The sequence below is a fragment of the Sorex fumeus genome, unplaced genomic scaffold, assembly GCF_029834395.1.
Source record: "Sorex fumeus unplaced genomic scaffold, SorFum_2.1 ptg000008l, whole genome shotgun sequence".
Lineage (NCBI taxonomy): Eukaryota > Metazoa > Chordata > Mammalia > Eulipotyphla > Soricidae > Sorex > Sorex fumeus.
The window spans coordinates 81,989,766-82,002,384 of NW_026606065.1; the positions used below are offsets into that span (position 1 = coordinate 81,989,766).

General features: G+C 41.9%; 1 protein-coding gene across 1 annotated transcript in view; it reads right to left on the minus strand.

The window, feature by feature from the left end:
• The window catches only part of LOC130018322 (phospholipid-transporting ATPase IB-like), a 187,596-nt gene that overhangs the window by 6,332 nt on the left and 168,645 nt on the right, over nucleotides 1-12,619 (minus strand). The window contains exons 29-30 of the mRNA XM_056109025.1: nucleotides 975-1,086; nucleotides 307-341 (exon numbers count right to left, since the gene is read on the minus strand). Of these exons, the coding sequence (XP_055965000.1) occupies nucleotides 307-341; nucleotides 975-1,086 (147 nt within the window). The remainder of the gene's footprint in view (nucleotides 1-306; nucleotides 342-974; nucleotides 1,087-12,619) is intronic.

The following is a 12,619-nucleotide window of genomic DNA, read 5'->3' on the forward strand; positions in this document are numbered from 1 at the left end:
CTATTGACTTTGCCTCTGGATTTTAAAAGAAAACAAAACAAAATAAATAAATAAAACAGTTTAACAAGCTATATTGAAATAATAAATCAAAGGGGCAACTTAGCTATTCTTGGGTCTTCTGAAATTCGATATAAATATTTTAGAAATGACTTAAATTAATGGGCTTTTTATTATTTTAATAAAGTTATAAATTAGAAAGAGTTGACTTCTGTATATATTGAGTCTTCTAGTCTATTAATGTAGTATGTATTCCAGTTAGATAACATCATGTCTACAATGTTTCATAATTTACAAAGGTGATCTTACCGTATAAATGGTATTTCCAAGAAATAAATAGCCTGCTGAATAACCACCGGGTAAGACTATACCTGAAAAGAGAAAACATGATCATTTTTAGTGAATATAGAAATATAAAATAAATTATTTAGGGTCTCCTATTGGGACAGGCGTGGGTGGTGGTTGGGAAAATTGAAAATAATAGGGTGGAAAGTTATAATGGTAGTGGGATTGTTGTTGGAATACTGAATGTAATAAATCATCATGAACAACTTTATAAAAATAAAATTTTTTAAAAGTTACTAACATTTTAATAAAGAAAATATTGTTCATTTTTTTAGAAGGAAGACTGCCATGACTAATTCAGTCTTTTAAATAAAATAAACATACGACTCACCTATTTTTTTAAATATGTTCAATAATATTCTTCTTTAATATCAGATAAACATTAAATGGAGTTACAGAAAAATGATTATGTTTTATAAAGTAATCCATTACAATATAAAATACTTCATAAATATATTTTCTACTTCTGGACGTATTAGACCCAAATCAGTTTTGGAAAAAAACTTCATGTTAACATCGAGTATCTAATATTAGATTTATGTGATTACATTATTTTTCTAAATTTTCTTGTATCCTGTTCTTTTTATAAACACACACATAGATACATTGATATATGTGAAAATAGCATACACTTTTCTGAATATTTGAAACAGTTAAGTCATTACCATACTCCATTGTTTTTGTGGGAAACCAGAAGAGAATTAATGAGTCAATCAAAGCACATGCACATTGAAACCAAAATACCTAAAAGAAAAGAAAGCAAAAAAGTTAAGATAATTCAAAATACGACACTGTGAGGTATAGCTGCAATAATAGCAAACTAAGATGCTTTCCTGGGTGCCAGCATGATAATACAGTGGGCAGGGCACTTGCCTTGCACATGATCAACCCAGGTTCAGTTCCTGACATCCCATATGGTCACCAAGTGTTGCCAGGAGTGATCCCTGAGTGCAGAGTCAGGAGTAAACCCTGAAATTGCAGGTGTGGCACAAGAATAAAAACAAAAGATGCTTGGAAAGATGCTGTATCTGAACTGAACCAAGTAGATCAGTCTCCAGGCCCAGATCTCTGGAGCCTTCTTGGGATGGGGAGACTAAGTACCTGCCCTGTTGGAAGGCCCAGTGCTCTATCCACACCCACTTCAATCAGCATATAAATGGCCCAGCTGAGAAGCCATGCTGCTGAATCATCCCAGTTCCACAGCTCCTGAAGCAAGTGACCATGCAATATCTCCAAATTGCACAGTACTGACAGCCCAGTAGCGACACAGAAAATTAGATGGGCGAGTTGAGAAGTCTGCTAAGCTCAATGAGTGGAATCAACAGCACAGAAGCCTCAGCTAGCACCTAACAGCTCAGTAAATGCTCAGACAATGATTTTATTAACACCTTTATGAGATAATTTGTTAGATAATTTGTTGTAATAAATGTAAATTAAATTATGTTGTTCCTTATAAGGGGACAAGCTAGGAGGTGGATGGGCACATAGGGACATTGGTGGAGGAAATGCCACACTGGTGTTGGGACTAGAGCTGGAGTATTGAATGCCTTACATGACTGTATTATAAATAGCTTTGTAAAATATGGTGCTTAAAATTTCAAACATTAAAAAAAATTGTCACTGGAAATGTAAAATTTCACTTTTATCTAACTTTAAATGACTATAAAATTGTATTAGATAATATTTTAAAACAAAGTATAAGTGCACAAAATTTGAATAGGTAGAGTTATTATACAAATTTCAAGTGTTTAAGTTATCCAGTGAAATAAAACCAGAAGTATTTTTAATTATAAAATATTTAAATTAGAGTTCTTTATATACACTTTCATACAGTATTTTATTATATACTTCGTATCAGTATACCTCACTCTGACTCTGGTTCAAATAAATTTTACATACCATGTCCAATTTTCCTAAGGGAAAAATCAGCAATATAAAATCTGTGGGCTCAATCAAACATCATCAGTAAGGGATAATAAAAAACAAGCAATCGTCATTTTCAGTTCTAAATATGTTAGTTTTTAGAAAAAAAACAGAAAAAATGTTGATATGATTTGAGAAGAAAGTGTGAAAAAAAATCTTAATGGCCTAGGACCTAAATTTCTTGGAAGAAAGTAGTAAAGGGAAAAGGTAAGAAATGGATTTAAGGATAAAAATGAGGCCAGAATGGAAAACTTCAAGACTCATGAACACTGAATAGGGTACACAGAAAGCTCTTGTGTCAGAATTGGAGAAAAATTATCTCTGGGTACAACACTCTTCCTATTCTATCATACTTTTAAAGCCAGACCTTGGAGCGGGGGGGTGGGGTGGGGGAGGAAGAGGGGGGAAAGCCAGATCAAATTGAAAGATCAAATTGTTTCCAGTGAATTTTGGTGTTCCAGAACAAAACTCAAGAATTTAAAGCATGGGCTGAAGCGATAGTACAGCGGGTAAGGTGTTTGCCTTGCAAACGGCAGACCCAGGTTCAATTCCCAGCATCTTAGATGGTCTCCTGAGCACCGCCAGGAGTGATTCCTGAGTGCAGAGCCAGGAGTAATCCCTGTGCATCACTGGGTGTAACCCAAAAAGGAAAAAAAAACAAGGTGCCCTCTGAGTTTCTGGTCAAAGGGGATTTCTGCAAGTCTTAGGAGTGCTTCAGAAGTGAACTGCAAGCCCCAGGGGGCACCAAAGTGGCCCCTCCCCCCACAGTAGGCCTGGCCTCAAGGGCAGCTGCAGTTATTTTTCCCTTTCCCAGCGCTTTGGACTCACATCTCAGCCTCCATTACCTATTTCTGATGAAGACAGCCTGGCTATCCCAAACACATTAGGCCAATAGTCCACTAGCCTATTCTAATCAAAATACTCCCAAAACTCACCAAAATAATGGTGAATACAAGAACCTGAATAAGCCTAATGTAACAGAACACATTCCCTAAAGCGTCACTAGTGGCCCAACATAAGGCACAGAGGAGCACCAAAGAGGGAGTCTCTGTTACTGTCACTGTCCTCCCATTGTTCATTAATTTGCTCGAGCGGGCCTAGTAACGTCTCCATTGTGAGACTTGTTGTTACTGTGTTTGGCATATCGAATACACCATGGTTATCTTGCCAGGCTTTGCCATGTGGGTGAGATACTCTCAGTAGCTTGCCAGGCTCTCTGAGAGGGGCAGGGGTATTCTTTTTATATATATATAAATTTATTTATTGAATTGAGTCTGGCGCCTTAGACCACTCGGCCTGGAGCAATAGCACAGCGGTAGGGCGTTTGCCTTGCATGCAGCCAACATGGCCGACCTGAGTTCGATTTCTCCGCCCCTGTCGGAGAGCCCAGCAAGCTACCGAGAGTATCTCGCCCGCATGGCAGAGCCTGGCAAGTTCCCCGTGACGTATTCGATATGCCAAACACAGTAACAACAAAGTCTCCAATGGAGACGTTACTGGGCCCGCTCGAGCAGCTCGAGCAAATTGATGATCAACGGGAGGGCCTTTACTTACTTTTACTTACTATTTATTGAATTACCATAAGAGCAGTTACAAAGCTTTTGGGTTTAAGTCTCAGTCATAAAATAATGAAACACCCGTCCCTTCACCAGTGCACATTTACCACCACCAAAGACCCCAGTATACCCTTCAGCCCACACCTTCCCCCTACCTGTGTGGCAGATGGTTTCCACATTACTCTCTAATTTGATTACTTTCAATATTTTGACACCAGACCAACCGTTATTATTTGGGATTTTACCCCAACACTCACATCTGCTGAAAAGGCAACAATAGACAATTTGTTTTCTATTGCTGATAATGAATAGCATATGAGATTGTGCGGCCACAGTAGTGGCCACACGATTTTGGAATTCTGAAATCTTAATAATTAAATCTGGAGGAATTTCTGCCAAACGCCATTGGTTTCCAAGATTTGTTTCTGAGTCTCTGATATCATGACTGTAGCAGCTTGTTGAGTAGCCAGAGGGCCCATTTGTGGGCGGTGACTGGGGTCTCATTGGGGTGGGGAGGGAAGGGCAGGCACCGCTCCCATCCCAATAGGCCCCATGTATCTCATCACTGCAGGCCCCTATCTGACTGCCCATAGGCCTCTGGAAGATGGCGGACTCCAGGTCTTCAGGGGGAACAGGCCAAGGCACGAAACCTATTCCCACTTGGGGTGGCCTAGGGCTGGTAGCCTAATGCTGAGTCTGGACACATTTCTGCCCAAAGCCGCTGGTTTCTGAGATTTGTTTCTGAGTCTCTGAGATTATGACAGAAGCATCTTGTTGAGTAGCCAGACGGCCTAGAGGGAGTATTCTTAAAGGGGGAAAAAGAACACCACTAGTGACCAAGCCCATCTAGAATCCTCCCTTACAGCAAGAGGGAGTCAGTGATAATGAACAGGAGGGATTCATCTCCATACTATCACAGCAATATGAAGAAATAGCACAGATCCTCACCACAAGGAATAGATGAAGGAAAGAGCCCTGAAGTCTCTACAGGGAATATCCACAAATACAATCTCTGCGATAAAGAATTCAGAGATGAAATATTGAGGATGTTCAATGAGCTCAAAGAAACAGTGGGACAGGCATTCAGTAAGTTAAAGGAGGACATGAAACAAACAGTGGAATGAAGAGCCAAGAAAATACAGGAAAGAATGAGAGCAGAAATAAGAAAGCTACAAATAGAAGTGTCACTGGTAAATGATTCAGTAGATGAAATTAAAAACTCAATGGCCATCCTCAACAGTTAGAATGACAGCAACTGAAGACAGAATCAGTGAGCTTGAAGATGAGCTGCAGAAAGCATACAGGAAACAACAAATACTGGAAAAAAGACCTCAAAATAGCGTTTGGGCAAATGAAAGACGTTGAGGATGAATTCAAGAGGAACAACATAATAATCATCGGAGTACCAGAAGGATAGGAAGGCAACTCCAGTGAAATAGCAACGGTTAAGGATATCATTGCTGAGATCTGGAGAATGCAGTTCCCAGAGCTGGAGAATGCAGGCCTTCACATCCAAGGAGCAAGAAGGGTGCCAGCTAAAAGAGACCTTAATAAAAAGACTCCAAGACATATCATAATCAGAATCATGGATACCACAGATAGAGACACAATACTGCAAGCAGCAAGGTCAAAGAAGGAAATCACATAAAAAGGAGCATTCCTTAGATTTACAGCAGAATTATCAGATGAAACCGTCTGAGCCTGAAGACAATGGTGGTATATAGTGAAAAAACTCAATGAAATTAATGCTGCACAAAGAATACTTTATTGAACTAAACTCTCACTCAAACTCGAAGAAATAATAAACTGGATAAACAACAGCTCAGGAACTTAATAGACTCAAAACCAACCTTAAAAGAAGGACTAAAGGGGCTTGTAAGACAAGACAAACCCCTACAAGCACTACAAATCTCTAAAGATGGCACAAAACCCCATGACAATAATCTTTCTCAATATCAATGGTCTAAATGCACCAATTAAGAGACTCAGAGTGGTAAAATGAATTTAAAACATAAATCCAACATTCTGCCACCTACAAGAAACACATTTGAACAGTCAGAGCAACACAGACTCAAAATCAAAGGATGGAAAACAAACCTTCAAACAAACAACTCCCTCAAAAGAGCCGGGATGGCCACACCAGTATCTGCCAACATAGATTTCAAGCCTAAAAGCATTAAAAGGGACAGCAAAAGCTATTTTTTAATAATCAAGGTATATGTAAACCAGGAAGAAATCACACTCCTAGACATATACGCACCCAATGAGGGGTCAGCAAAATACTTAAAACAACTGCTAATAGACTTCAAGGAGGACATTGGTAGCAACACAATCATAGTCAGAGACTTCACCACCACCCTATCACCTCTTGATATATCAACAAGACTAAAACTTAGCAAGGAAGTACTGGGTTTGAAGAAAGAAATGGAAGAGAGGGCTAATAGATGTATACAGGGCTTTTCATCCCCCAAGAACCAAATACACATTCTTTTCTAGTGCACATGGAGCATTTTCCAAGATAAACCATATGCTGGGTCACAAAACATACCTCAATAGAATAAGGAAGATAGAAATTGCATCAACTCTCTTTTCAGACCATGATACACTGAAGATAGAAGTTAATCACACACAGAAACTGAGAATCAAATCAAACACCTGGAGGGGCTGGAGTGATAGCACAGCCGGTAGGGTGTTTGCCTTGTGCGCAGCCAACCTGGGTTCAATTTCCAGCATCCAATATGGTCCCCTGAGCACCTCCAGGAGTAATTCCTAACTGCATGAGCCAGGAGTAACCCCTGTGCAAAGCCGGGTGTGACCCAAAACAAACACCTGGAAATTAAACAACTCAATGCTGAACAATGAGTGGGTCAGAGAGGAAATCAAGGAAGAAATCAAAATATTCCTGGAAACAAATGAGAATGAAGACACGAGTTACCAAAACTTGTGGGACACAGCAAAAGCAATGCTATGGGTAAAATTTATAGCTCTGCAAGCATTTCTCAGGAAGAAAGAAAGGGCCTACATAAATAATTTGACATCACAGCTTAAGATCTTAGAAAATGACCAACAAAAGGAGTCCAAACCAGGCAGAAGGAAAGAAATAATAAAACTTAGAGCAGAAATTAATGACATGGAAACCCAAAAACAATCCTAAAGATCAATGAAACCAATCATTGGTTCTTTGCGAAAATAAACAGTTGATAAACCCCTAGCAAGCCTCCAAATAAAGAGAAAGAGAGAACCCTAATAAACTGAATAGGAAATGAAAATGGCGGCATCACAACAGAAACCAAAGAAATTCATAAGATCATCAAAGATTATTTTGAAAACTTATATGCTACAAAATAAGAGAACCTAGAAGAAATAGATAAATTCCTGGATTCCTATAATCTCCCAAGAAGATTTGGGAGATTTCAATTTATCAAGTAAATTGAAAAAGTAATAAAAGTATTCCCAAAAACTAAAGCCCAGGTCCAGATGGATTCACTAGTGAATTCTTTCAAATATTTAAAAATGACCTATTGCCATATTTTTCAAGCTTTTCCAGAAAACTGAAGAAACAGAAACACTCCAAAACAGTTTCTATGAGTCACATATTACCCTAATACCAAAAACAGACAGAGAGACCACCAAAAAAAGAAAATTACAGGCAGAAAATTACGCGGGTTCCAGGGCTGAGATCTCCAAGCCTACTCGGATTGGGGCCGAGTATCTTCCACCCAGATCCTTCAAATTCCAGTAGGCGGGGGTCACACCCACCAACTGGCCCCCTGGTGCCATGTAATCCCATCAACGGCCAAGACTCAGAGAATATACAAACCAGCTCCCGGAAGAGAACAGTGCAATCTCCTGCCCCCGTGCCTGGCTGTCCTCGCCGGGGCCCCTTGGAGGGGAGCGGGTTGAGCTTTCCTCCCTGCCCCAACCAGGGCTCCGGCAGCCGAAGACCTCCAGGACCAGCCACCACCATGCTGAGACCACTCTCTGCACACATGAAGGTACTGGCAGAGGGACAAAGCCACGCGGGTTCCAGGGCCGAGATCTCCAAGCCTACTCAGATTGGGGCCGAGCATCCTTCACCCAGATCCTCCAAATTCCAGTAGGCGGGGATCACACCCACCAACTGGCCCCCTGGTGCCGTGTAATCCCATCAACGTCCAAGACTCAGAGACTATAAAAACCAGCTCCCGGATATCTTATTATGACATCTTATTATCTCATTGCTACTTTGGACAAACTGGCAGGCTACCGAATGTAGCCTGCCCACATGGCAGTGTCTGGCAAACTCCCCGTGGCATACCCAATATGCCAAATACCAGTAACAATGATTGGTCTCATTCTCCTAAAGAGCCTTGAATATAATCTCAGGGCTAGGATGAAGGAGACGTTACTGGGGCCTGCTCGAGGCAATTGACGAATAACAGGATGATTTGTGATTGTGATTTGTGAAAGGCAGATATTCCTGATGAACATAGATGCAAAGATCCTCAACAAAAATATTAGCAAATAGAATCCATCGACCAATCGAAAAGATTATACACCATGACCAAGTAGAATTTATCACAGGGATGCAAGGATGGTTTAACATTGCCAAGTAAATCAACATAATCTATAATATCAATAAACAAAAGATAAAAAACATATGATCATATCAATAGATGCAGAGAAAGCATTTGATAAGATCCAACACCCATTTAAATGATGAAAACTCTCAGCAAAATGGTCATTCAAGGAACTTTTCTCAATATTGTCAAAGCCATCTACCACAAGCCTCTGGCAAGCATTATTCTCAATGGGGAAAAACTAAAAGTCTTCCATCTAAGACCAGAGACAAGATAAGAATGCACAGTCTTACCACATCTATTCAATATAGTACTGGAAATTCTTGCAGTTAGGCAAAAAAAAAAAAAGATATTAAGGGCATCCAGATAGAAAAGGAGGAAATCAAGCTCTCACTATTTGAAGATGACATGATACTAAGAGAACCGAGAAGCTCCTAGAAGTAATAGACTTGTGTAGTAAAGTCTCAGGCTATAAAATCAATACCCGAAAGTCCATGGCTTTCCTATATGCAAATAATGAGAGAGAAAAATAGCGATATGAAAAAAACAATCTTAATCGAAATCATTATTCAGAAAATTAAGTACCTCAGAATCAGCTTACCTAAGAGGGTAAAGAACCTGAACAAAGAAAACTACAAAATACTACTTCAAGAAATGAAAGAGGACACGAGGAAATAAAAACACCTCCCCTGCTAATGGATTGGGAGAATTAACATTGTCAAAATGGCAATACTCCCCAAAGCATTATACAGATTCAATGTGATCCCTATAAGGATATCCATGACATTCTTCAAGAAATTGATCAATGGAGGTATGGTGTTGCCAACAGGTCAATCTGTACCTGTGAGGCGAGTGCATAAGCAGTCTGATGGTGCCTTCAGACTTCCAGATACCCCAAAATTGCTGTTGTGCCTTTGGCCAGACCTCAAAAACTTGGGGCAGAGTTTACCAAGAAAGTAAATGGCCAAAAGTTTGGTATGTGGGAGACATACCCACAAACCACCTCTGGTTCAGCTATATAATTGGAGGCATGTCCTCTCTGGTTCCTGATTGAACTGCTTAATGGCCATGATCCCAGAGACTCAGAAACAAATCTCAAAACCCAATGGCTTTTGGCAGAAATGCGTCCAGTCCTTGGAGTAGGTTACCAGCGCTGGGCCACTCCAGGTGGGAACAAGTCTCGTGCCTTGGCCTGTTCCCCCTGGCGGCTCGGTGGCTGTTATCCTCTAGACGCCACTGGACAGTCAGGTTTAGTCCCACAGTGATGAGACATGTGGGGCCTCACAGGATGGGAGTGGAGCTGGCCCTTTCCTCCCCATCCCAACGAGACCCCTATTCGCTGCCCATGAATGGCCTCTCTGGCTCCTGATCAAGCTGCTTAATGGCCATGATCCCAGAGACTCAGAAACAAATCTCAAAATCCAGTGGCTTTTGGCAGAAATGCGTCCTGACCCCGCAGTAGGTTACTGTCACCAGGCCGCCCCAAGGGTGAAAGGATGCTGTCACTCCTGCTCCCCTATGTGGCTCAGTGGCTGCCATCCTCCAGAGACCATTGGACAGTCAGGTTTGGGCCCTCAGTGATGAGACACGTGGGGCCTCACAGAATGGGGGTGGAGCCAGCCCTTTCCTCCCCACCCCAATGAGACCCCGAGTTGCCACCCATGAATGGCCTCTCTAGCTCCTGATCAAGCTGCTTAATGATCATGATCCCAGAGACTAAGAAACAAATCTTGGAACCCAGTGACATTTGGCAGAAATGTGTCCGGACCCAGCAGTAGGTTACTGTTGCCAGGTCGCCCCAGGGGGGAAAAGGTGTTGTCCCTCTGCCTGCTCCCCCTAGGCGGCTTGGTGGCCACCATCCTCCAGAGGCCATTGGGCAGTCAGGTTTGGTCCCTCAGTGATGAGACATACAGGGCCTCATGGGATGGGAGTGGAGCCGGCCCTGTCCTCCCCATCCCGAGACCCCAAGTCACTGCCATGAACGGCCTTTCTGGCTCCTGATCAAGATGCTTAATGGCCATGATTCAAGAGACTCAGGAACAAATCTCAGAACCCAGAAGGTTTTGGCATAAATCCCTCAGATTTAATTGTTAAAATTTCAGAATTTCAAAATCACGCGGCCACCCTGCAGCCACGCGACATCATATGTTATTCATAACCAGCAATAGAAAACAAATTGTCTACTGTTGCCTTTTCAGCAGATCTGAGTGTTGGGGTAAAATCCCAAATAATAATGGTGGGTCTGGTGTCAAAATATTGAATGTGATCAAAGTAGAGAGAGAGTGACGTGGAAATCATCTGCCCCACAGGTAGGGGGAGGGTGTGGGATAGGGGTATACAGGCTTTTCTGGTGGTGGAGAATGGGCACTGGCAAAGGTACAGGTGTTTCATTATATGATAGAGACTTAAACCCAAAAGCTTTGTAACTGCTCTCACGGTGATTCAATAAATAAAATTATAAAAAATGAAAAAAAAAGTAAGATGGAGTTCATGCCCAATTCAATCAGCTAAAAGCTAGTGGCTGAATAAATAGCAGTACTCCTACGTTAAATTAAAAAAAGAAATTGATCAAACACTCCTGAAATTTATAAGGAGTGTTTATTTATTATTAAGCCCCCATGAATAGCTAAAGCAATTCTTGGGGGAAAAAATGATGGTAGGCATCACCTTCCCCAACCCCAAACTGTACTACAAAGGTAATAATTAAAACAGCATGGTATTGGAACAAAGGCAGAGCCACTGACCAATGGAACAGTTTTGAATATATTGACACACAGCCTCAATATATGATTACCTAATCTTTGATAAGGGAGCAAGAAATGTGATGTGGAGCAAGGAAAGCCTTTTTAACAAATGGTGCTGCCAAAACTGGACAGCTACATGCAAAAAAATGGGCTCAAACCTCTACTTAACACCATGCACAAAAGTCAGATCTAAATGGATTAAAGACCTCAACATCAGAACAGAATCCATAAGGTACGTTGAAGAAATCACTTAATCACTTAATCACTTAACTTCCCGTTAGTCGTCGATTTGCTTGAGCGGGCGCCAGTAACGTCTCCATTTGTCCCTGTTGCGTGCTAGTGTAGCCCAATGGCATCTCTTCGCTCCGGGAACATGGAGGGCCTCAAACCGATCGTTCATGATCTTGACAAAGAAGTCTGACCATCTGGTAGGTGGGCGGCCACGCGGTCTCTTGACATCCCGTGGAATCCAATCAGTAACAGCTCTAGTCCAACGGTCGTCTTTAAATCTCATTACGTGACCAGCCCATCTGATTTTCGACACCTTGGCAAATGAGACAGCGTCCCTGATCCTTGATCGTCGACGGATGTCAGAACTCCGGATTCGTTCTCTCATTTGAGTGAAACGTGATATTCCAAGCATAGCTCTTTCTATTCTTCTTTGGGAGACCTGAATGGCGTTCTCATCTTGTTTGCGTAGGGCCCAGGTCTCTGAGGCATATGTTAATGCAGGAAGAACAGTGGAATCAAAGAGATGTGCCCGGAGCCGGAGGTTCTTCGTCCTCTTAGCTATTTCTTCGACGTTCTTGAAGGCGTTCCAAGCCGCTCTCTTCCTCCTGCGCAGCTCGGGTGCCAGGTCATTTGTCATGTTGACCTCTCGACCTAGGTACACATAGCTGTTGCATTCGGAGATGGTCGTTCCATTGAGAGCGAATGGGGCGTCAGGAACAAGGCTGTTTCTCATAAACATTGTCTTCGTAAGATTCAGCTGTAGTCCTACCTTTCCACACTCACGGTCAAAGTCGGCCAGCATTTGAGCCGCTTGGCTGATGTTTGGTGTTATTAAAACAATGTCATCAGCAAAGCGGAGGTGGTGTAGTTGCCGACCATCTATCTTCACTCCCATTCCTTCCCATTCCAGTCGTCGCATGATGTTCTCGAGGGTGGCACTGAAGAGTTTTGGTGAAATGGTATCACCGTGCCGCACCCCTCTCTTGACATCAACGATCACTTCTTTGTAGAATGGTGAGATCCTGGTAGTGAATCCGCAATACAGCTCACGGAGGATCCTGATGTATTGGGCTTGAATGCCCTGATTGGCTAGGGCTTCAATGACCGCTTCCGTCTCAACAGAATCAAAGGCCTTCTTTAAATCAATGAACGTTAAGCAGAGCGGCATCTTGAACTCCCGAGAAACCTCAATGAGTTTGGTTATCGTGTGGATATGGTCGATGGTGCTAAATCCTTTGCGGAACCCTGCTTGCTCACATGGTTG